A 25,810-nucleotide genomic window follows, 5' to 3' on the forward strand; every position below is an offset into this window, starting at 1 on the left:
TTTAATTTATGATTTGTTATAACATTTACGTTTTGTTTTGTTTTCTAAAGGAAAAAGCTTTTATTTATTTTTTCCAAAAGAAAAAAACTACTTCCGTCTGTTGTCATGGCGCCGTTTCAAATTGATGTAACTCTGTTATTAAAATGTAAACAGTTAAACGTCTTCTGTATTTTAGTTAGATTCTAATTAACCGCTATTACGCAACGTGAGTTAAAAACTCGTTTGTAAACTAGAAAAAGTAGTAATCGGCGTGGGCGAAATGGTTGATTATACGACTTTGGGATTAACTTGATGTTGGCGAAATTACGTTCGGTTAAATTAGCCTGCTAATGCTAACGTTACTTAGCGTTGGATCTCAAAAATTGTTTACTGCTTTGACATAGCTTGGTGGATGCTTTCCCCGCGATGACCGCACAGTTCTTGCAGAGTGGTCCCATTATTTCCCTGGGACAGCAAAGCTGTGATAGAGACTGGGTTGATGTTTGCTCAATCCGAAACGCGAACAATCGCAGTGCTTTGACGACCAGAACGTCCCAAACCAAGGTAAACAACAGTGGAGGGAGTATTTCAAGCCTGCTCATTTGAGCCTGTTTTTCTGCTTATTTGCCTCAACTGTCCAGTTAAGTCGCTTTTTTGTTTAAATGTTTTATAGACGCGTGTAATTTGTTAATAGTGTAGGTTTGCTAACCTGTATCTCTTAATATTGGGCGTTGCAGGTTAGCAGAGTCATGATTGTAGACCTCAAAGTCTTAGCAAAAACATACTTAATTTAGAATTTGCTGTTACGTAGTTACCTTATATTGCACTAACTATTTGTGATATACTGTCTAATGAGGTCAAACTAAGTGAATGAATGATGTTATTTGTTGGGAATTTATATTTTACAGCTATTGTTCAATGAGGACATTCCTCCAAGTGTCATCAACCGTGCCACCCATGTAGGCCCTCCAGCCCCCATTGTGATAGAAAGACTGCTTCCATGTTCAGAAGTGCATGAGAGCGTGGACAGCATCAGAAGCTCGTTGAACCTCACTACACTCTCTGAGGAGAGGCTTCAGGCTGCCGTTAAACTGGCTAAGAGAGATCTAAGACGAAGGCGCCTTGAGTCACAGAAAAAAATCACAGCTAAACCTTCGCAAGAGGCCTCTGTCTTTGAAACAAGTGATGTGGAGCTGCTTCAGGTACTCCTGTCGTTGATACATGGTTAAGAATAAATGTAAACTGTAAATAAAGAGTCTGTATGAAAGTTTACTGCTTTAAACGCAAACACCAAAAATAACCTGTACTGTTCTTCGTAGGAATTAGCAACCACTCAGAGTAAAGCAAAGGCAAAAGCCTCAAGTCCAAAAGAAAAGGTGGCTCGGCCTGGTATCAAGCAGCTTGCTTCCAAAAAAAATCCAGCTTCTTCCTTGCCTCGTGTTGGCCAGTCCCCTCCAACCAGAGACCCTGGCCCAAGGCAGGTGGAAAGAGGCAAACAGGCACCTCTAAGCCATGAGATCCGCAAACTGCAGAATGAGCTGGAAGTGTATATCCAGAAAGTGGAGGAGCTAGCTAAGAGAGGTAAACCATGAAAACGACATGTTGTTGTTGATTAGATGTACAGCTTATGTTGAGCAAACACTGTTGTCAATTTTATTGACAACATATTTAGTCTCTGATTTTATTGTTAATTTCAGCTGATGGTGGATAATTTACTGTGTTTTCAACAATAGGGGAGAAGATAGAGGAACCATTGGAACCTGAAGAGCAAAGCAAGTTGGAAATACGCAGACAGAAGCAGGCGGCCCGCTCAGCACGAGTCATTTATGTTCTACAACAACAGGCATTTGAATTTCTACCACCACATGCTACTAATAAATAAACTGTCTCTTCCTTTTTTGCACAGCATTTATGAACACTGTTTTGATTATTTTACAGGTAAAAGAGATTCAAGAAGATATTGAAAAACTACGAAGAGAGAAAATGTGGGACACTAAAAAGGTTTGTCTTCAGCTGTCTAAAAGCTTACTGCTAAATAGAGCCATTAATGATATTATAATGCTTTAAAACAGACATACCGTAACAAATTAATTATCTGCTTTCAGTTAATGCATCTAAAGTTATGAGTAACTCAAACTGCAGTTGTTTTAGTTTTACTTGTTAAATGTATTTTGCCAAAAAGGTGTTATTGCTCATTTTTGCCTTCTGTACTGCTGAGTAAACCCAATGAATGATCTGTTTTCCACAACCTTAAATGGATTAAAAGTTTCTTCCTCTTTCAGTCTGTTCCAATTAACAGACTTGCGGCTGCCCACCGTGGAGCACTCAGGGCCTTACAGGTTATCATCCACCAGCTTTCAGATCTATCTCATAGCAAGGTGCCCCCCTATTACAAAGAACTGGGACAGCTGATTCGTCAGCTCTCTTTGTGCTCAGCTAAGGTTGAAGTGGACCGGAGTTCAGCTGTGCCTGAGACGGCCCTTGACATCTTGCAGAAACTAGAGGTAAGAAGCATAAAGTACAGCCCATAAGTATGTGGATTGTGAGGTGTTATTTTGTTGTTTCAAAGCATTTCATTTGTATGAATAATGATGGCTTCATGTAAATGGAATATATCCTAAATATAATCCTAAACAGAGACAGCGTTAATAGTTTTTATGTTTATTAAGTGGATTAGGCTTTAAATGGGAGATTTGAAGTATCTGCTGCTGTTTTTTTTGCCACTTGGGCTTATTTTAAGTCCAAGTAAATGTTTCGCAGCTGCTCTCTGCCCCCCTAAACTCTGAGATGTTAAGAAAGGTCGACAGTTTCTGTAGTTTCTGTCTAATTTTTAAGAAAGCACTGACAAACTGAACTGAGCCTTCGGTGCAGTTACTCTATGACAGCTTCAGGGTCTACATGTTTTATTAGATTTTTTGGTTAGTGATTTGAATGTCCATCTATATTTTTTAGTAGGAGTGGTTTAGGGATATTTGTTATTATGATTGCTGTTATTATTCACAATCCAGGATTTAAGTAAACGTCCCTTTGTTTCTCTCAGACTTTGGATTCAGCCCTCAGCAAACAAGAGATGCTTGAAAAGATGCAGGCCCAAGCATGTCCTCCACGCAGGAGGTCTCCTCATCGCAGCGGGTCCCCTGCTACTGCACCCAAGGGTCCCAGCGTGTTAACTGCTGCAGGTCCTCGCAAACCCACAAATCCCAAGAGAGCTGTCCACGGTGAGAACTGATTCTTATTTTTTTATCTTTTTTTGCAAGGAGTAAAAACTTAATACAATAACATGAATTTTATATAATAGTATTTTCCTTAAGAATATGGCTGAGTTGCTCCCAGAGGCTCGGAAATAATTGCACAGATATTAAATGTATTCAGCTCAGCCAGCTTAGGGCTTTTTGATGGTTGTGTTTGAGCCTCCTACTGTGCTTAAATGGCTGCACCCAGGTTGAAAATGGATAAGGATCCATGAATAAGTGATAGAAAAACAGGAACCGAAGATCGCTGGCCTTTGGTCCCCTGCTGCTTAGTTGTATAAGCAGTTAAGACCTGCAGGCTCCTTTTGAGCTGAGAGGCATCTTCTGCAAGACATGAGATAAACACCTGCAATGAGCTTTATCTGCAATCTTCCTGGAAACAGAATTTGCTACACTGCTTAATTCCCTGCACCATAAACCGAACAGGTTGTCCAGAGTGTGCACTTACTGACAAATCGATGGTGTGTGTTTCCACCTGGTTTCAACCTTATTTACTTTTTTTTTTTTTTTTTTTAAAGGGATGAAAAAAAACTTTGTCAATCATAGCTATTCCTAAATTTCTATTTAAGCAAGATTCAGAGGCTAAATTTGGATCAGAACAAATCAGTGTTTTGTTTTTTTTTCTTCATTTTGCAGCTGGAAGAAGAATGACTTCACAAAAGCACAAAGCTACTTCTCACCATCCCATGAGCAGGAGAGAGGTGCTGAGGACGGGTGTGCAGAGCATCGCCCAGCAGAGGGAGCTGAAAGAGCTGCAGGAACAGTCTGAGACAATCGGTACCCGCAGAAGAATGCAGCAAGCTGTGGGAAGAAAGGCTGACGTAATCAAGGTGCTTGACTCATGTGAAGCTGAATATAGGAATTAAAAAACACTGAAAAAATTATTTTGATTCTGTTACGACAGACAGTGGAAAGGTGTGTTAACGGTCAAATTTAAACCATGTGAGGTTATATAAACAAACTAAACGTATTTTTTGTCATGTTTGATAGCGTAATCAGAAGCAAGATGTGGGCTTCCAGCAGCCCACAGTTTCCTCTCAGCTCCGAGTTACCCAGCTTCCTCAAAAAGAGCACTCTGTGCCCTGGATACCAACGTCCCCTCACTCTCCTCCTCTACAGCGGTGAGCCTGTTAATGCTTTGTTTGACAGTTGATTTTTATAATCATAACTCTCTTAGATGATTGATAATATCACATACATATGGGCTTGTAATGTTCTAAGTCCTGATGTTGAGATCACAGTTTTCGTAAGTATGTGGATGCTCTTTTGGCTGGGCTGAACAGCACTGCCCATAATGTACAGATGTTGCAGTGTGCCTTATGAAGTTAGCCAGGTGTTGGAAGTATGCCACTGATGATCACTTTCTCAACATATTTTGGCCCAACCTCTCTCTGAGACCCTGCAGACGAAGCACAGTGCATGTACAGTACTGTGTGAAAGTCTTGAGCTGCCCTTTATTTGTATATTGAGCTCGTACATTTGAGCTTGAAAGTCAGTATTTAGTTTGAGCACCTTTTTGTCTTTAACACAGCCTGAACCTTGTTAGATGAGCTTTCTTGTAATCTCTTTAAGTAGTTTTCAGGAACAGGAGCCTATCGCAGCTGTCATCAGACAAGATTCATTCATTTTCTCGGAACTCCAGCGGCATTTGTAAAATATAGGACAGCTTTATTACTTGACGAACGTGCTTTGGCTTGTGGATTTCCAAAGAGTCATCCTAAAACATCCAACAACCAGTATTTGCATAAACCAGGCTTGATGCATCCACATAGAAGCAGCATATTAACCAATGTGCACTTAAAGGAGTGGGTTTAGTACATGTTTAGATGGCTTTAAACTAGTCATTCTCCCAGGTTTGGATGAACAATACTCTACCGCAAGATGCATTCATGTGATATGACATAAACTGCTGAGATGTGTTGGTCAAACAATTAAGCTGTTCTATATTCTTCAAGACTTATGGCCTCTTTAAACTTTTTACATTTATATGCCTTGAAAGTTGGTGAAATTGGGGCTGAAAATCTGAAAATGTAATATTAAAATATATCATAACACAACCCTGGAAGGTGGCCAGTGTGATTAATTTCTGAGCCCGTGTGATTTTGGCAGAGATTTGGCCTGTAAATGTTCGTAATTTCACTTGATAGACTCTATATTCTAATTCTCTGTGACATTACTTGAGCCAGCCTTATGCAGGGTTTCACCTGCTGTCGTGGATTTTTCAGGCAGAATATGGATGAGAGCAGACTTCATCAGAAAAGTCTCCATATTAACCGGTTTAATCTTATATGTAGCTGTTTTTTTGTAATTCGTATTCTTTGATAGACTACTGATAGACTATAATACTACATGCTCACAACTATCATGTTCACAATGTTGTTTGTAAGTTACAAGAATGGAAACACTGACTGGATACTTTTCAACTCAACATTCGAAACTTTAATTTCTGTTCATGTCTTATTAAAAACCAGAAATGCAAAAACATATTTTTCTTCCATTTTAACTGTCGTCTGAAAAAAATTAAATCTATGTGAAGGAGACACAAGTGTAAAACACATTAGAGTTGCGGATTCATGGTGTAGAAATTGCCCTTTCAGGGTTCTCTATGTCATTGTCGTCTGTCTGTTCCTTTGTTTATGACTTTCGCAGCAGGTCTCCTCAGAGGGCGAGACCAGAGCCTCGTTGTCTCTTCTCTCCGGTGAAGCCATCGTCGAGCCCTCCAAAGCAGCAGGTGGGAGGTGGATTGGAAGCGGAGCTGAATTTGAGCCCAGCAAAGAGGAAAGAAGCTCAGAATGAAGCATTAAGGTTAGCGCTACCTTCCACAATTGTCTCTAAATGGACTTTATTATATTTTCATGTATCTCAAAATGAAATATCATAGTTTCTCAGATTAGCCGTTTTTTCTATTTCAACCATTAGATTTTCTGTCCTGGCAAAAGAGAAAAATGCCATGTGGATGAAATCTTGGGAAAATACATTTTAATGAGTCCGTTTCCACTGATTCATTTCTAACCTTTATGTCAGACTCCACTTGCTGAGAGCCACAGGCAATATTCTGATTATGATTCAAGGATAATTCTTTCCAATAAATTAATCTTGATTGAGGCCATTTCTCTTTTTAAGTAATTGACAGTTGGCCTGTTTTCAGTGCTTATAAATACCTCATTGATTGAGCGTTGCACACATGCCTCTGTTTAATCTAATCTTAATTACTACATTTGCGCTTTCCTATTAATCAGTGGGTAGCAGCCAGATTTTATAGATGAGGATTATAAGTTATTTATGTGAAAAGCCTCATCAAGCTTGTGTTTTGCGTCCTGTAATGGTTTCTGGTTTGGAACAGGAAAGCTTGGCTGGATAAGGTGACTGTGCAGGGACTGAAAAAGCTTAACCATCTCAGTAAAGAAGAGGCTGCACACCTTCAGAGATTAAGGTATGGTACTAATGCTATTACACTTGGTGTTGGACTTCAATAGGCTCATTGACAATGAATACCAAACTGGAGTCGACTGAAATGAAGTCTTGCACAAAATGTTTGGCTAATGATGCAGTTTAAACAAACTTCAACACACACAGAGATTTAGAATTCTTCAGTTTCCTGTTAAACACAAAGTAAGGCATTCATCTTTATAATACACGAGTCACTTGAGAAAGAATAAAGCTAAATCTTGCTGCCAGTGTCAACCTAAGGCAGTAATCCACAGTAGTCTGTCAACTCTGACAACTCACATCTCCATTCATATATAAAACGTGGACACAGTAATCTGTAGGCATGTAGACCCCATTTTTCTTTTTAAACTTTACCTAATTAGTCACCGGAAAGCTGAACTGTAAAAGACCAGCAACAAAACACAATGTGAGCAGAGTATTATTACACTACAGTGAATATATGGGTTCATGCTTTTCTTTTCTGCCTCACAAAGACTCAAATGGCTGTTTTTTTGTATTGATCTGAGCTAGGAGTTTGGATTTCCACAAAAGAACAGCAGATGTCCCTGGTTGTGCTCATATTTGGCTATTAGACAACTTTAATTTAAATAAACCTCCATTACTGTGCTGTTGTAGCCTTTCCTGCTTTTATCTGATGCAAACTTTCTAAAACACATTAAATGAACATTATCTACAAAAAAAAGTAAAAAGCAGTGACTTCATCCACATTGAAATACATATAAGGTAAAGTTCTTATCAGTGTGGAACCTTGCAACTTTTATCAAGGATTTCCCTGTAAAAGAAAAATAAATTGAACCTTCTTTCAACTTTATGGGACCCTGAAAAAATACAATCTCTTCTGTAAATATTTTTTTTTATATGAATTTTTGAGGTTTGGTCCTGAATTTCTTTTTCCTTTAAACCTCACCAGTTGCTCTGTCTTCATTATTTCTTGGATTGAGTTTCAATTTGTACTAAACGTCAGTACAAACCTGGATACAAACCATCTTTGCCCACTAACAAAAATATTGAATGCACTTTTGTTTGTTTTTTTTACATAGAACACATTTCTTATGTATTTATGCACCAATGACACATCAGGGACAATCATGAGTTGCAGTACCTCACCCAAGGTTAAGTGAACATATGGAGTGTGGGAGTTGGGATTTGAGACAGACCTTCAGATTAGTTCACAACCTGTTTTACTGTCAGTTAAGAGTTACAGCCGCCCCATAACAACACTGCTGCTTTGTGTGAATCCCATTGGCCTTGAAAACCAGTGTTTTGCTTATGAACACTTGTGAAATTAACGATTACAGACTTTTTCATCAGGTGAGTAACTTCTGACCATTTTTATTTTCTAATGTTATCAGAAGAAAAATGTTTCACTTCATCCCTTAAAGCAGTTCAACATCAAAACGACCTCCGTGACATCTGGCAGTGTTTTGTTTGACAGGTCTGAGGTGTTGCCAACTCAGTGGAGTGAAGGAGCTGAGCAGAAGGCCAGAGAGAGAATTCAGCCACTGCTGGACGAAGCCCAGGTGGGGAGAATTATCTGCAGCCTGGTTGCTACCAGTTTAGTCTCATTTTTGAAAAATCTATTTTCTCCACTTAATTTATTTTGATTGATTATAGAGTACTTTTTTGGACTGTGCTTGTTTTGACTGTGTGCTTCAGCTGATTGGTGAGACAAGTAGCAGGACCAGCACCTCGTGGAAGAATCGGCTTTCTGATCAGGCTGCAGAGAGGGTGAGCTACGATACTTGAGATTAGACTTTTCTTTTGTACAAAGTTTAAATTTGGTACCATGCCAATGATCCTACAGTGAAGCACAATAGTAAACCTTTGTAGTCTCTCTAGTCTCTGCAAAAAAAAAATAAAAAAGATATGAATTGTTCTGCACAGGCAGCAGAGAGTGCTGAACAGCTGAGTGAAGCGCTGCTGGAAGAACTGCTGGAGGACACCGCTCGGGTTGCGTGGGCGGCTGAAACAGACAGACAGGTGGAGGGGATGGCCCAGTGCGGGCTCCAGGCCCCCACCCTCGAGAGCATGCTGCTTCGTATGGAGGAGATACAGGTAAGAGCTGGCCCACCAGAAAAAGGTCACTGTAGAGCCTGAAAGGTCACCTGCGAGCAGCTTGTTATTTATAGTGAGCTGTTATGGCAGCTCTGGTCTGCTGCTTACTGATCAGGTTTGTGAAGTTATCAGATTTTCATTACACGGTAATCTTTGCGAAATTCATTTTGAATGTGATATTATTGGGTAATCTTAGAAAAAAGAATGTTATCAGATGGACACTAAACTAGTAGAATGTGTTTTTCTGTGTCTTCAAACAGAGGTATGAAGAGGAAGTTAGAAGGAGGTTTGCCTCTATCGCCTATTCAGATCCTCTCTACTGGGATCGCCCCGGGGCAACAGGTAAAAAGACTTGCAACTGCATGGCTCTTGTCTTATCTGTAAATGCATAGCTGAGGAAATTATGTTCCTCCTGTAGGTGGAGACAGTGGTACAACAGTAAAGTGAATATATGTCATTCAGTATGCTTGTCTCCTCTCTCCATCTGTCTGTCTCTCTGTCCCTTGCTCCACTCCTTCCCTCTCAACACACTCTGCCATTTCCCCCTCCTCCTCTTTTTCTCTGCTCTCTCTTAGGATCCCAGTGCCATGCTCCAGTCTCCAGGCCAGCCTCTCCCCAACCAATTAGGTTCACAAAGCCACTGCTGAAACAGACATCTGCAGCTGATATTGTCCTAGAAAAACCAATAGAAACTGGGTGGGTTGTCCTTTCCCTCTTCTTCAGTCACATTATTTCTGTTTCTGATCTTTATCATATGGTATTTGAAGAACATTATCTGTGGCTCAATACTAAGGGTCGACCTATTCAACTTCATCCCAAATGGTTTCTTACTCAAGTTATAGGTCTTAACTTCTATCATCAGTCATCTTGGCTCCAGCACAATACTGCTGATTGCATAAGATTATTTCCTCAATTGCAAATATGGATTTTGATGACTTTGACATTCTTCAGTCACTTTTAATATACTTTTTTAATTAAATATACTTGAATTCCATTTTATATAGCATTCACTGCAGGAAATCATTTACAGCTAGTGTAATTGGACTTTTAGTCTTGATGCAGAGGAAGAGGTTTGTGTTTTTCCACATCATGTGTCAATGCCCCATGATCACTGTTCCACTCGGAGGCCTTACTCATCCCACAAAACTCACTTAGTGGGTACCGTACCCAGGGCAGAGTCTATTCCTGACTCTGGTAGCAGGCTCCAGAGAGAGACCCTCCGCTGCCCTGGGCTTCAGCTGCAGCTACTCTGCTGCTTAAATTAATGAAGAACTTTGAGGGAGGAGAAAACATAATGAAAGGACTAGAAGTAGTTGACACAGACAGGCCAGCAGGATACTTCAGATAAATTTGTTAAAGCCAGTCACTTTTGAAGTGCCTTAATATCAGTTCCCTGAATGGAAACTTTTCCTGGAGTTCCACAGTGACGATGACTCAGCTTTTTTTTTTGGCAGACATAAAGCAGATGCTCGGAAGTCCAGCATTTGATGTATATAATATGTTTTCAGAAGAATGTGGCCACTTAACAAGGACAAAATCAATTGAGAACTGACAGCTCATTTGGTCTGGAACTCCCTGGAGGGATTCTTTGTAGCATTGTGCAGACCTCCCTGCATCCTCAGCACAAATTACACTCAAGACATATATGAAAAATAAATTAAATATGCTGAAATTATATTTAGCAGCACATGCCTATTTGCTATGATACAGTGGTGTAATGTTGTTGTTATTGGAGAGCTCTGTGTGCCATAATCCAAGTTCATGTGTTCTCTGACATGGCAACGAGGCTGGCTACTTGTTCATCTTAGTGCAAGTGAGTGTTTCCACTGAATAAACTACATTTTCCAACTATAAAATCTCCCTGATAGAGAGATTTAAGATGGGAGTCACCATCACTCAGACATGCAGATCTGTGGGCTGCTTGAAGATCTCCAAGATGAGTTTCATCTTTGGATTTGGACTGAGATTAAGCTGCTCAAATGTGACAGCCTGTAGTTTTCTACGGTTATACACTGAACCTTTGTAATTTTGGAGATGCAGCTAATGATTCCAGGATGTGTTACTGAGGTTTTTAACCAGGAGTGTCTGAAACGTCTTGGACATACAAGACAGAATTTTGAGTTGTATTGGGCTGTCGCTAAAGTCCCTTACTCATCGTTGAATGATTGATTTGCCGTGTATTGACTCACACATCCCATTACAGAACGTGCATCACTGCAAACAATGTTGCTGAATATGAAAGTTGCCTTCATTGTGTGCCGTAGCTCCAATGCTTAGTTGCTGTGCAGTGATTGTTCTCATTTGGAAAAGAAAAGCAATTCCCATTGATTCTAATGTGTTGTCCACATCAGTCACCTCTGGCCCTCTGTGAATGATGATCCAGCCCATTTTACTGTTAATTACCAACTGCTTTACAAGCATAATGACTCCTAACAGATTGCGTTTGTGATGCGTTTGTGACAGCGGCAGATGTTGCCGGAGGTATTATTCTCTCAGCTTGTCCATCCATATGTATATACCTGCATATGTCCCACTCTTGAGAATGCACTGTGTCTTGAAGGCCTTGAGGGAATTTCCTCAAATCGGGTGCAAATTTTGACTTGAGAACAAACTGATTAGAATTTGATCAATTTCACCTCATCAAACACATTTTTGGCCATAAATGAATCATCTAAATGCTAAAATAGTTAACACAAATGTCTAATGAGAGGAAGTGATGACATTTTATATCCAGAAGTCTTGACTTGACTGTGACACAGCAGTGTTCTCCAAAAAACAACAAACAGGGAGAGTTTGTGACCACATTTAATTTCTTTGGTGAGATGCTGAATTGTGGACAATTACCTTGGGTACCAACCTTTTTTTTTTGGTAGTCTTCACATACTGCATGAATCTGGATAGACAGGTATGTAAGCAGCGTTTTGATTGGCTGCCAGTAGAATCTAACTTTGAAGCTTTGTTTTTTGTTTGATATACATGTTTTTTTTTTCATCTTATGCCCTGCAACAAAGTGCAAGCAGAAACCGCTTCTTTTTCCGCACTGCTTAATTCTCTTAGAGGTAATGAAGTGGGGTAGACAGACAGAGTAATTGTGTTTATTAGACACGTTGTTTTATAGAGCTGTCTTTAGGGGCCAAGGACTCGCTTCATAAACTGGACTGAAGCTTTAAGGGAGATGAGTTGGCTACCCAAGGTGCAGGCTTAAAAATTACCCTGGTGCCGCATTGGGCAACACATAACAGCAGAGACCATGCGAGGAAGGGTTTTGAATACGCTACACATTCCTAAACTGCATTAGTAGTTATTAGCAACCTAAGTCTGCAGTCTGCATATTCAATTAAGCTCTTTGCCTTTGATGATGTCAACGTGTATCCTTCACCTCTGTCTTTTTCAGGTTGTGTTGGGAGAAAAAAGATGGGGTTTTTTGCAGTTTTTCAAGACTTTAAAGAGGTGTAATTTAACTCAACAGCCTAGTATTACTGATGGCAGAAATTGCTCTTCATCTGAAAAGCAAAATTTAAAAAAATGTACATCAGTTTTAATGATAATATTTCACTTTGATGGCAACCAGTCAGTCTGCTGACCCCACTGGGTTTTTCATTTACACAATATAAATGATATTCTGTTTGCTGAAAACTATACTTGTTATAAATGGTTACATCTCAGCAGGTAGTCACAGCTGCGGATAGTCCAGATATCTGCCAAAGGCTCAGATAATTGATACTTGTGTGCCTGGGGTAGGAAATGTGGATCTGAAAAATTCTCCTTTCCAGTTGCTTGTACAGCAACTGATTAGAAGAGGTCTTGCACCATTCCCTATGTTGAAGGATGTTATTTGTTTTTGTATTGATGTGCTAACATTAATCCTCGGTCAGTGTTAACTCTTCCAGTGTGCAGTTCAACAAAATGGCAAAGTTTAATTTTGGGATTTGGAGATGTGTGAAAATCTCTTCATGTGAGTTTTTTTCTCAGCTCTGCTTTGTTCATAGGAACCACATTTTCAGCTCAGACAGACATACCAGTTTAGATAAGATTACGTAATCTGCACTTTCCTTCCGTGTCTTTTAATAGAAATGTATATCTATATTTTTATGTATAGGAATTCAGTATGAAATAATGACACAGTAAGCTTATATTAATAAAAGAGTCGTGTCCATATTCCTGCTCGCCACACACACATTTGAACACACCTCAGGAAATATCACGTCACTGTGAAGAAGCTGCAGTTTCTTGTCAGTCGGTCTATCGCTGGGGGTGTCTGTGATTGTACTGTTTGATGACTAAGACACAGGGAGTCTGCTATTGTTTATGTCTGCCCTGGTAGGGGCACAGAAAAGAGGAAGGTGAAAAGTGATGGAGGAACACAATTGGAGGCAGAAATAACTTGATTTGAAAAAAAAAAGTGTCTATATGTGTTTGTGTGTAGATGTAGTACCCCTACATCTACACACATACATATATATACACATTTTTTCACGATTTATATTTTTATGGTTCTTAGGCTTCTATTTTTAGTCTTTGCAGAGGACAGGTATTGTTACTTTTGAGTTGACGTACAACAGTAAGGCCGATTGCAACAAAGAGCCACCTGTTGTTTACATGAAGCCACTGTTTTCCCTTCCATTCACTATCATCAGCACAAACACTGTCTTTGTCCACCCGACTACAATTTCCAAAATAGCATCTATTATTTTGGCTGTCTTTGTTATTGTACCTGTGTTAGTGCTTCCAAGCGACCACTGAGACAATGGATTGTGAGATTTCATCTTTTAACTTATCAGCAGGGCAGACGATAAGATTGACTATGTTTCCATGGTGAGGAGCCCAGATTCAGACCTTGATCATTTTGACTGACCCACGCTGCTCCATCAGCAGGTCAAACAAATCAATGAAGAAGATGAAAGCCCCACTCAGCAATAGTAAACCTTTCATCTGTATTTCCTCTCAGGCCAAGTATTTCATTACTTAGTAAATGCCAGATTTGCGGTTGTGATAGCTTCGACCATCTTCATCCTGCTTCACGGTGACCCCACTGCAACACGAGAGAAGAGAGTCCTTACCTTTTCCTGTCATGCTTTAGAACCTGTTTCTTATCACATTGATCTTTCCTGTTGTCATTGGGGTTTCTAGTCGTCTCACTCCAATCACCCCCCTCTACCTTTAAGCCGAATTTGATTCCTCTAACTCTGCACGCGTCCCTTTTGATAAATCACATATGGCGGCCTCCTTTGCCAGACGCTGCAGGGCTGTAGCTTCCGCAGAGAAAGGAGAGCACACACTTGAGGTGATCTTGCTGATTACTAACATTATTTGTCTGTTTTTTGTGCACACACGTCCTTTGCACGTCAAATGTTAGTTTGACAATAAATTGTAGCTGTGTTTTTTTTTGTGGTATAAGTCATTTTTTTTTTCTTAGTTACTGGCTACACAGAAAGGCTCACATCCTCATTAGTATAATCATTATACCCTCGACTGGCTTTGTTAGTTAATTTTATGTGGCTAAAGGAAGGAACAATATTGGCTCTTGAATCCGGACCAGAAGCATTACGCGATCTAGTGATCCTCAGGATGACATCATCTGAAGCTAAATGTTCATCTGCACCTGGTAAAGATGAGTGCCTCCCTCTAGAGTTCTGTCAGGGCTCAGTAAGCTGCCTGAAGGTCCTGGAGCAGAAGAATAGCAATAAGATATCCCTGTGACTTTGTGAAAACTTTCTGTTACCATTCAAGTCAAGTTTTATCTTGACGAGAATGTTTGAAAGGTCCCTGCTCATTTTCAACCGTTGCACGAAAAGTCTCAGACTTTAACAAGAATTGAGTCTGCAGGATGTTATATTGTTGCTTTTGTCACATTGGTCCTCTGATACCTGTTGGACCCATTTCACTCAGGAAGTTTACAGTGTTTGTTCTTAGATATTTATGGCTGTGCCATGGTTTGTAGCCCCTGTGGTAAAAACTGAAAGAAGTTCAGTGGAGGTCCAGGGAGCTCAATAGAGAGAGGCACTTTGCTTGGGAGCTGCAACATCACTAAATATAGCACAGCGAGCATCAATGCAAGAGCCTGGCTGATTTGTCCGAGTAGAGAGGATTATAAAGCTAGACCATGGAGATGCCCAGCTGAGCCCTTACTTGTTCAAAACTAGTGGCAGGCGAGAGAGTGGGCCTACACTCAACACATTTCCTAAAGTCATCATCCACAACCATAAATGGTACGGCAAGAATTTTTAGTCAGTCAAGACAAATCTTCTTTTGAATTGGCTGCTATCCAATGTCAATAAACGAGTTTGCATATTCTCTGAAGATTCAGGCAGTTTGCACTGTACACACACTCTGGGAGGAATAGCTAATGATAAATTGTATCTCCTGGCCTCACTCCGTGGCCATCCCCTTGTGTTTGCACCTTTACAGTTACCTGATTGAGAACAGCCCAACACAGGAGGCATCCCAGGAAGAGCAGCAACCCACAACCATCTCTGTGTTCGGTGGCTCAGCACAGAAGAGCAGGGGAACCGCGATCTCAGTGCCAGCCAGCATGCTGAGAAACATCCGCCGCTACCAGGACAACTACAACGCCTACCTGCGTGCTGTGGCTCACGAGGCCATCGGCAGCTTTAACCCATGGGCTGTCGCAGACGGGTAAAAAAATGTTTAAAAAAGAAGTTGGTGAGATAAAAATGAGCCAATAATAAATCAGTCCAAGCATTTATTTAGGCAGAATGTTGACGTAATGGCTGATGAGTCCAGAAGTTCTACTTTACATTCATGTCAGAGCTGTTTGCTCCAGCAGCAGCTCCCTCCATCACTCCCTCCAACCAACTCCTTTTGTAGTGTTTGTTTAACCTGAGCGTGCCTAAATGCTCATGCATGTAATTTTAGGGAAGTTGTAGCTCTTTTACCACTAAGATTCGTGGAGAACCTCCTCAAGCAGCGAATAATTTTCCAACAAATCAAACCAATTACCTACAAATAGTCTCGTTCCTTTATCCTTTTGTAGGAGTCTCTGACTGAAATAACTTCTTTAGTGTTTTTAAGGATTAAAAAAACCAAAAGAAGATTTCTACAGTGTTTAAAACTGAACCAGAGCCATACTGAAAAAGATTTGTCCCTCTGGCTCCTTGTTTAATCCCTTGACATAATGCACCACAGGAAGTCCTCACTCTGAAGGGTCGTCCAGAGTTTATGGCGTGTCGTTTTGAGGGTCACCGTTGTTCCTCTCTCACACTCATCAGAATGCTTAATGCATTGGTGCGTTGCGGACTCTCAGGATTCGTGAAGACAATGAATCTATGAGTTTGGTAGTTTTAAATTTCTAAAAGATTTGTCCCCCCCTCTGTGTCGCATATTTACATAGAATTGTTCAAAGCAGAGCTGGAAACTGTTGTCCAATCCCACATGCACATGTGCTCATTATTATTCCCACAACAGAGAATCAAACTTTTCATTGATCTGTACTTATTTAAAAGGAAAAAGAATATTGTGTAAGGAGAAGCATCCAATTATTTCAGACTTTGTGGAGCACACACATGTTGGCTTGTCCACCCCCTGCTGAACTCTGACACTGTGCAGAAACCTTTCTAAGTGATGAGATGGTAATGAGCAGCCGAGAGCTGCCGTGGAGCACACACCACCTGGAGGATCTCATTCAATCTGTCTGCTAACAGATTGATGGCAACAGAGTCTTGAGCATTACCAAAACAAAGAAAACTTGCATCTACAAAGCTATTTTAAGATCTGGTTGTGACACGTGGCAACGCTGAGTCAGATAATAATTCCGTGTTTAGATGAAATTCCTCCTCTTGAGACTTGAGACATTAACCTGATGCTGCGCAATTAGTTGTTTGGTAAACATGCAGAACACAGAGCTATTCAGAGGACCAAGAATGGATCTGTGTATATTAGCGGTAATATAGGACATATTAAAGGCTGTTCCGATCCAAAATGGTAGATTCTCCGCACTGTTTCTTCTGTTTTTGTTGTTGAGAGCAACACATGCTTGTCCTGACCCTTCAGAGGATACAACAACCAGCCGCACAGACAAAAATTAGGGGCCATACTCATGAAACATCTAAGAATTATCTCGGGGAGCTCCTAACTTAGAGTTTCAGCTTAAGAGGGATTCAGGACCAATCTCAGAGCAGCTCTGAACAAGGACTCATTTTAGTGAGGAGGCAATGCTGACCCTTATTGCTAGGTATGACACATTTTTTTGCAGACTAATTGGTTGTCCAAGGAAAAAATGCACATCAAACTGCTGAATATATTATTAGCCTTTACTTTTAGCCTTTATTTTCTCCTAATTATACATACAAATACCCACACATACACACATTTTTCCTCTATTTTATTTACATTTGATTTAACATCATATTGATTTTGTAGTCAATGTATTTAATGTAATAATGAGCTCTGGTGTTCTGAAAGGGTTGTTGTTGTTTGAGTGATCACTTTGTTCATAGAAGGTTGTGATGGACCCAAATCATCATGTAGTTGCATTTGCCCAGTTGTCAATATCTTAACTTACTCATTACTTTCATTTCTGGCATTGTAGTATCTTTGTGCTGTGTTGGAGATGTAAGTGCATCTCTAATAAGATCAGCCAGAAACATGATCCCTGCAGAGTTTAATCTGTAGCCGTTTAAGGACTCCCTGCCATCCGTTGTCTGAGGTGCATCTCTTCTCCTTCATCTTTCGACCTTTTTCTTCTCTGCCAAAGAAACTCCTAAGTCTCTTAAAAAACTCCTACATTTCTAACTGTTTAGAAGTTGTTGTTTTTTTAAATTATTATTAATGGTTAAGATGCTTTATGAATACCTTTTATCTTCTTTTGAATCTATTCTTTAGTTTTCAGGGGGACACCCACAATTAGAAGAATTTTCTTAGGATTTCGTCAGTGGGAGAAACTCTTTACTCAAGGATTTTTTTTTTTAATGTTTTGGGTGCTTCCTGAGAGGGTTCTTATCCATCCAACCCTTGATTTGTGTGTGTTGACCCAGATAACGTTCGAACACTTAGATTTAATATGTTGCTGCACTCAGCTTACCAGCCTTTGAAGGCATTTTTCTTCTTTTTTTGCATTTCAGGGCAATGCAGAGTGTTCCACTGAGTTTTGCATGTCCACTTCGGGAACTCAGTCAGCATATTCCTGGAAAAATCTGCTCTGATTGCACCATTTGTATTTTTGCAGGATATAACCCAAAGCTGCTGTTTGCATTTTCTCTAAAATTTTGGGAAATTAGATTCCCGTAAGTAATGTTTCATATGATTTACATTGTGTCGACTTTATCTACCTTGTCTCACAGCCTTGCAGAGGAGTTGCTGTCAGAGGCATTGGCTGATGTGGCAGCGGAGTTTCAGGAGGTGGTGGAGGAGTATGCCGAGGCCGTTTTCACCTCAGAGTTCCTGCAGCCGATCCAGTCGCCTCCTGCTTCAGCTGCGGCTTTGATCAGCCAGTAGGATGCCTCAGCACTATTTGTGCAGTGGTTTCTTGAAAGATGCACTATTTTGTGCATTTGTCATGGTGTAAAATCTGCAGGTCAATTTTTTTGACCCAGGATATGATTATTTATTATTTTCATATAGCTTTTTTATGATTCATTTGTGGATATTTCACTTTTGAATGAAATTCTTCAGGGTTTATGTTCATTTGATCTGAAAATGTATTTTTAATTAACTTCTTTGAGAAGATGGAATCTGACTTTATTTCACTGTGATTTCGTGTTTAATAAAGACGCTGCAGCGGATGAGATTGTTGCAATTGCACAGGGAGGTTTGGTCTCATCACTCTTTATGGTCCATTTGTATCTGTGATTGAATTCCTCTGGGAAAGTTAGTTTAGGGTAGATAAGCTTGGAGGAACCATTACGACATTACGGAGGATTATAAGATTACTGCCCTCCCCTTGCTCTTGGTTTAAATCTCCCGGAGGATTATTCACACTTTCTATTTTCACGTGGGAACATAGACATAAATTAATTGCATACAGCCTCAATCTGAAAGTGTGGAAAGCCAAGGACATCATATGTTTAATCTGCTGAAACATTTTTTCATCTTTTGCTTTGACATTTGAAAAAAAAAGGATCTCAGTGTTGCATCATGGATTTATGGGAATTTCTAATATTTCTGGACATAAAGATTTAGCTTTTTGAAGCTGTAAAGTGGTTGAGTATCAGTTTATAATGATCTACTCAGTGCTTTTCTTAATTTGTTTGGTTCCCCCACAATATCAAACAAAAAATGTTCGCTAGTTTATATACTGCATAATCCTGCATAATCATGATGAAAAGCGTCAACACTAGGACAATAAATATACAAGACATGCTTGGCACACTTAGAAAATGTCTGAACCCCTTGAGAGCGACATGAAAGCTGTGCGAACAGAACAGAGGGGACACATGCAGATGTTGTGCGGGCCTGTGGGGATCAGCCTCCGACAGCGTTCAAACAGTGACTGAATGAATTAGCTCACACGGAATCAGTCACCGCTGCTTTCTCTCAGGCTGGATCCAGCGTGGGTGTCACAATATGCACAGGCTCCTGAACAGGGCAAATTTCTTCTTTTCGACCTCTAACAAATTGAGTGTTGCCAGTTTTACAGTTACATAAAGGAACTGAAGTTGGACTGACATTCGTATGGGAAACATTTAAAGACAGTAAATGATTTCCTGTTAGTTTTTGATTTAATTTTTTGGGTGTCAGAGAGTCAGAGGACAAAGTTGATCATATTATCTATATGGCCACCAGAAACTGTGTTGTCAGTAAACCACTGAGTAATCCAATCAAATCCCTTCTGTAATTACTGTATTTCTCTGTGAGCATTAGTAATGCCAAAATGTATTTGTGGCTCAGCTGAACTATGGTGAACCTGTAGCTCTCCATGATGCTTAACATTGCTGTGCACAGGCAGATGTTACTGTAAAAAAGACCAAAATTAGCACTAGTTTGCGAATGATTGTAATTTCTAACGATCTAAGAGGTTAGACCTTGCTCCCAGCCAACGCTGACTCATTATCAGAGCTAATTTCACAACTGGTCAGGGTGCAGCTGACTGCAGCACATTCATGATGCATCATGGGGGTACATTTCCATGCAGCTACATTATGGCTCTTTGACATTTGGGTTATGGTCTTTTTTTTCTTTTCAGCTCATGCTCGGTATTTATACCAGATGGATGTAGACTCTAGGCTTATTAGTCATGCTTGCTGTTCTCTAAGGATTTTCTGTTGGAGCTGAAGTGTCAGAGGGATGATTTCTGCTGAAATGCTGGTCATTATTTAGCATTCTGTATCTCAAATACTACTGTAGTTTACATCTTAATAATGACTATTGCAAGGACATTTTGTCCAATTGTTTTGAGGCTTCATTTGCTGTCTGAGCTTTTAATTATTTTCAACATGAATCACAGCATGAACTTCTTATGTTTGAATTAATGATAAAACTCATGACTATTGAAGATAATATGCCAGTTAAACTCGCATTGATGCACTGTGAGACTCAAACTCAAAACCATTGTTCATCTGCTGCAGAGACGACGCAGGCGATAAAAGAAAGAAAATCTGTCTTTTTTTAATTACTGTAGAACAGACAAGATCACACAAAAAGACTCGCTTCTGCGGGAGCAGCAGTATTACTTTTTTCTCCCCCAAACATTGCTCATCCTATCACTCAACTCCTTCAATACAGGGAGCAGTTTGCCTATAAACAACAGCCACATACATACCAACGTAGACCTCAGTTCTTTCTCAATTTGCCAAGGATCATAGCATTGTGATCTGCAATGGGATGTTTAATCATCGTATCTAATAGACACAAAATCAAAGGAGTTTTTTGTAAACTAGTCATCTTGCCTTTGGTCAAAAGACAGAAAATATAATACCATAGCGAATAAAATACTCCATCTATGATTAATAGTCTGAAAAGATATGAAAATATGTTGGTTAAACAAAAGTTGTGAGCAAAGTATAGACTACAAGCAAAAGCATTAAAAAAAAGAAGTAAACCTAGCCTGTGCGGCCAAGGAGGAAGAGGGAGTCATTCACTAATTGGATAATCAATGGTGTGTGGGTAAAAGGTGCTGAATCTACAAAAGCTCTAAATAAATGTAGTACATTCACTCATGAAATTTGATGTTTTTTTTCCAACAACTGATCCTTTTTGAAAGACGACACAAACAGATGGCACAGAAACTGGCATTTTGTCCATTTTCTTTCCACAACTTGAAAAAATTAAAAAATTTGATCTGTCACATGGAAAAAGTAAGTGCTTATTTACCACAGCGTCAAAATTAATAAACACTTGAATCAGGTTTTCCAGGTAAGGTACAAGTGATTAGGACATCCTCAGGGAGTGACAGGTGTACAATGTCTTATTCAAGCTTGAGTCATCTAGGACCTGATGTTTCCACGAGTTTCCAAGAAGCATGTTATATCTGCCCATGACCTGCAGGTACCTCTGCAACTCGTGTTTTGAAAGCGCACGTGTCAGTAATCGGATAGAGTCTGTACAAAGCTGATGTGTAAGGAAAAACACTGTGTTCTGTGAGTATTTACACAAAAATCTTTTGGAATAATGGGCTCTGGACGGACAAATAAAAGAAAGAGTTCTTCATGACATGAACTTCATTTGATATGCTTTGTAGCTGTTCTACTGCCTCAGGGATTGAACTTTTTGTTTATTTTTTCAGCTCTGTTAGACTGCCTCGCATCAAAGATTGCTTGAATGTGATGCATGGCCATCTGTCTGAAAGTAAGTTTCTTCTTGAGGGGAACTTTTTTTCACAGGATGATGAGCTAGGGGTATGAGTTTGTCAAGTCAAATTGAGCGTGGCAAAGGGCTCAAAGATTGTAGCCTGCCAACATTGCGTAAAACACTAATTTCTGAAGAAGAACTCATTTTTGGTGGAGGCATTCTGGTTGTGTTATATAGTGTATCATGTTTTATCATGTTTCAAAGAGAATTCAATGCTTTCTCGACCAAATAGGTATGGAAATACAACCATATCCACTGATATCCTCTGGAGAGGATTTGTGCCTTTCAGCATTGATGGGGCTTTTCCAGATGTGCCAGTATAACAGTAAACATGTTGTTTATGTTTATTTTCACCCATGATTATCCACAGAGGGATTTCTCCAGGTTCTCTGTAACTTTGATGGTGTTATGCACGGTAGATGGTGGAATATTCACAGTCTTCAAAGTTTTACATTGAAGTGCATTCTTCTTTAATTGCTCCATTGGGCAAGGGAGCACCCTGGGGATGTCCATCCCAGTCCATCACACGGTTAAATCATTTGTCATCTGTTGTTCTTCAAATTTTACACAGCATCCAAATTTTTTTTGTGAACTGGGGTTGTACTCACTTTTTCACATGACTGTTTTGGATTGTCATGGTTGATGCACAAATATTATAATCATGTTCAATGTAAAACCTGTTACATTAATGATACTGGAAATTGATAATGATAATAGTTAAAATCGATATTACCGTGTGTTTCATTCACAATTATATTCTATCTGTGAAATAAGAGTCAGAGAGTGAAAAGTACACTCTGATTGCAATTTATAAAATGTGTTTTGATACCAAGAAATTTGCTTTGTTTTGCTGTTTTGTAATTACAAGTCTAAAGTGGAAATAAAGGTGAGCTTTATGTTTCAATAAAGAAACAGTTTTACAGGCTTTTTAATTCACAATATTTTTCTTTACACTGTACTTTATGACATACTTACTTTACAGTTACTTTCAGCATCATAATTCTACAGTATAGGTAGTATATAAAAGTACAAGATTACCGTAACAAATCCTTTATAGATACTTTGCAATATAAACATTTGAATCAATCCTATAAATATTCTTAAAGGGGCAGTTTTGCATAACTTGTACCATAGTATTCAATATTTGAAGTACTTGACAGTATAGAGCTGCTTATTCTGTGCAGAACAACACATTTATTTTACCACTCTACAAGGGACAAGAAATCAAAGTATAAACAGCTTCTGTTTCCAACCTCAAATTCATAGAGTTGGCTGACACTGCTTTTCAAAAGCTCACAGTCTGAGGACAAGGAGGTTGCATCAACATAATGAAGAGGGTGCTTAAACTTCAAGGCTGTGTGATGCACTGTACAGTATAACAGTTAAACAGCCTATTGCTCATCACATAACTGTACTTCAAAAAAAAAGAAAAGAGGCTGATTATATCTAACCTTGTGCAAGAGAACTGTGTCAAATGTAGACTGAGGAATATTTAGGTACAAATTATGTTTCTTTGAGATTTTCTGTCTGGTGCCATAAACTCAGTAATGACAGAAACAGCATTTTTCTTTCCACAAGACTGCAGAATTCCTCAGATAGGAAAAAACAGCAAATGTGCACCTTAGGCAGTAAACTCGTTTTGCTGACTGTCACATACTGTATTTCGTGACTCTTTAATAGCTCCTAGGAAGCTTTGTTCTGTAGAGGCAGCTCTTGGTTCCATTTTCAAAAAGCCCCACAGTGGCTATAAATATTTTTACTTGACTGAGTTTCTGTTTACTTATAGACTCAGCTTTCGCCGAGATTACAGTGAATTGTTGCTGCCCGAATACAGGATGTCATGAATAACATCGGTCTCCACTATAAGGCAGCAGAGTGCTGCACTGCTTGAGTTGTGTCCTCAAAGGCATGAAGGGGAAGGGACTCTTCCTTACAACAGAAATTCATGTAATTCAATTAGCTTATTCTCCTTTTCTTTTTTCTTTTTTTTTCATTTGGATCCTGTCAGTGAAGCCATTTGCTGTAATCAGTGCTATCTGTCTTTGTGACTTCCCGGCCTTAAGGCCATTTTCAATTAGTTTTCCTCAGTGGGATCTCTCTCAGTGTTCTGCACAACAAGTGTGTTATCACTGGCTTCCATGACAAAAACAAACTGGCAGTGTGTATTCCTATTGGAGTTTGGTAATATAGCGTGCCTCGGATTCCAGGGCGATGGCTTGGCCTGCGGCGTTTTCCTCTATCAATTTTCAAATGTGTGGTCATGCGTCCTCATGGGGCCGTGTGAGCTTATGTGAGGAAGAGAGGTATTAAAAAAACAGGTGTTGCCATGACCACTTCACATGTTCTGGTGTCGTGCGTGAAAAAGCCACTTTTACAGCAATTCATGCCAAGTATTGCAATGGTGCAGGTCGAGATATGCCTAAGAATGAAATGGAGGGGGCCATTAGTTAAAACATCTGCTGGATAAAACCCACATGGCAGAAGTGGTTTTAAAGGTTTTAAGTTGAGGGAACATGATTCATAAGCCTAATCTCATCACTGGAAACCAAAGGCTTCATTCTGATGGGGTTTAGTTCTATTTTTGAGGCACTTGTTTTTTTAGAAAATACGAAGAAATCTCTTTTCTGCCTGGTAGACTGCCCCTGCATGAACGAGACGGCACCTGCTGCTTCAGTGATGGATAGTTGACAGAGGTGATGGCTCTCACACCTCCATTCTGATTTAGATTACCTTTGCTCTTCCTCTTCATACCTGACATTCTCAATATCCATCCTTTCAAAGAAGACATGTTACTACACCTTATGTAGCCAACAACATAGAATAGAGGATGTTGCATGACACATGAGAAGTAGTTTTACTTAAATTGATATCTTTCATATTTCCTCAAATATTCAGTACATGCAGTTCTGTAAAATTCTCAAGCCACCCCTCATTTCTTTATATATTTCCAGGAAAACATGGAATATGTGCAGCAAACCTGTGCAAACATAAATGGTAATGTAGTATTTGAGTCAAAGTTTTGAGTCAATTGTACAATTCTAAAGAGCTTGAAAGTCAATATTTGGTACAACCACCTGTATTCTTCAACACTGTCTGAACCCCCATAGACAAGCTTTCTTGTTATTTCTTTAAGTAGTCTTCAGGAATAGTTCTCCAGGCTTCTTGAATGACATCCCAAAGCTCTTCTTTGGGTAGTGGCTGCCTTTTGTTATGATATCTGTCAAGATGATCCCACACTGCTTCAATAATGTTGAGGTTAATGCCCTGGAGAGGATTCACCACCCCATAACCTGTTGCTACTGATTTTGAGTGCAGTCATGTAATTTGGCATACCTCAGCCTTTTCTGTTCCCTTTCCTTAAGAATGGCTTCTTGACAGCCACCCTTCCATGGGACACCATTTTTGTGGAGGCCTGAGTGAAAAGTAGATGGATCAACTGAAGGGCCAGATACATCTCTTAGGTCCTGTGTCAGATTTTTGGTGGATTTTTTTTCCTAATTCTTAAATACATAATTTGTTAATTTCTTAATCAACTGTTAATCTGCTCTAGGTAGTGTTTCTTCAGGTCTGCTACTTCTTCTTTGGTCCACCACTTGTCCAGTCCCCTGAAAGCCTGTTATCATTCACGAGTGCAGCTAAAGAAATGGGAACACAATATGTGTCTTTTTGACAGGCTGCTGGTAAAATAGAATAAAAAAAGTGCATAAAGATACCATTTACACACAACAACAACAATACAATCATCTGAAAATAGCCAGTTACAATGAATGGGTTTAAAATGTGTGAAATAGCAGCCATTGTCTAAAGAAAAACTTTGAAAGTCCTTTAGAGAGCTATTACTGGAAGATTGCAAAAAAGGTCTGGCTGCTTCAAAGGAAAATAGCCTATAAAGAAAGCATTTTGCACTGGACTGTATTTGTGATTCTCTTGAGATTTTATCCCTTTGCTTTTCATTCTTTCCTGATTCTCTTCTTATAGTGAATATGGATCAACCACACACACACAGCTATCCTTTCATTTCAATTGTCACGTAAAAACTTCAAATTGTGCTTCAAATGTACGATTCAATGCGTCGAAAGGCAATAGTTGACTTTTACATGGTAATCTGAATTCTGTTTTTAGTTCATGGTCAAGAAAATGGAACAGGTCCTTCTTTTCTTTTAATTTGGGATACTTCATGGGTGTTTCGTAAAGTAAGAAAACGTTAACAGGATAAGCACGGATGCCCTTCAGCAGCTGCAGCTGTGGATGTGTGCGCACCGCTGGAGGCAGTCGAGCTGCAGACCGGAGCTGGTTTCGAAGCAACTCTGGCTCATGTGAGCGGCGGAGAG

The 25,810-nt window shown here is 39.6% G+C and overlaps 1 protein-coding gene across 2 annotated transcripts; it reads left to right on the top strand.

Annotated features, from left to right (window-relative positions):
* Nucleotides 1–95: 95 nt before the first annotated feature.
* kiaa0753 (KIAA0753 ortholog) lies at nucleotides 96–18,498 on the top strand. 2 transcript variants are annotated; one of them, XM_072392223.1, is made up of 18 exons: nucleotides 96–543; nucleotides 888–1,181; nucleotides 1,299–1,560; nucleotides 1,713–1,822; nucleotides 1,918–1,980; nucleotides 2,262–2,483; nucleotides 3,020–3,197; nucleotides 3,867–4,060; nucleotides 4,221–4,351; nucleotides 5,880–6,035; nucleotides 6,574–6,663; nucleotides 8,116–8,200; nucleotides 8,337–8,408; nucleotides 8,565–8,735; nucleotides 8,996–9,077; nucleotides 9,311–9,431; nucleotides 15,144–15,371; nucleotides 18,035–18,498. In XM_072392223.1, the coding sequence occupies exons 1-18, from the start codon at nucleotides 406–408 to the stop codon at nucleotides 18,186–18,188; spliced, it is 2,751 nt and encodes a 916-aa protein (XP_072248324.1). In that variant the 5' UTR covers nucleotides 96–405; the 3' UTR covers nucleotides 18,189–18,498. The 2 variants fall into 2 exon arrangements, with proteins under 2 accessions (XP_072248324.1, XP_072248325.1); XM_072392224.1 differs by having other exon boundaries at nucleotides 5,883–6,035.
* The last annotated feature ends 7,312 nt before the right edge of the window (nucleotides 18,499–25,810 follow it).

The sequence above is a fragment of the Leuresthes tenuis genome, unplaced genomic scaffold (assembly GCF_036924035.1).
Source record: "Leuresthes tenuis unplaced genomic scaffold, fLeuTen1.0.hap1 SCAF_9, whole genome shotgun sequence".
NCBI lineage: Eukaryota > Metazoa > Chordata > Actinopteri > Atheriniformes > Atherinopsidae > Leuresthes > Leuresthes tenuis.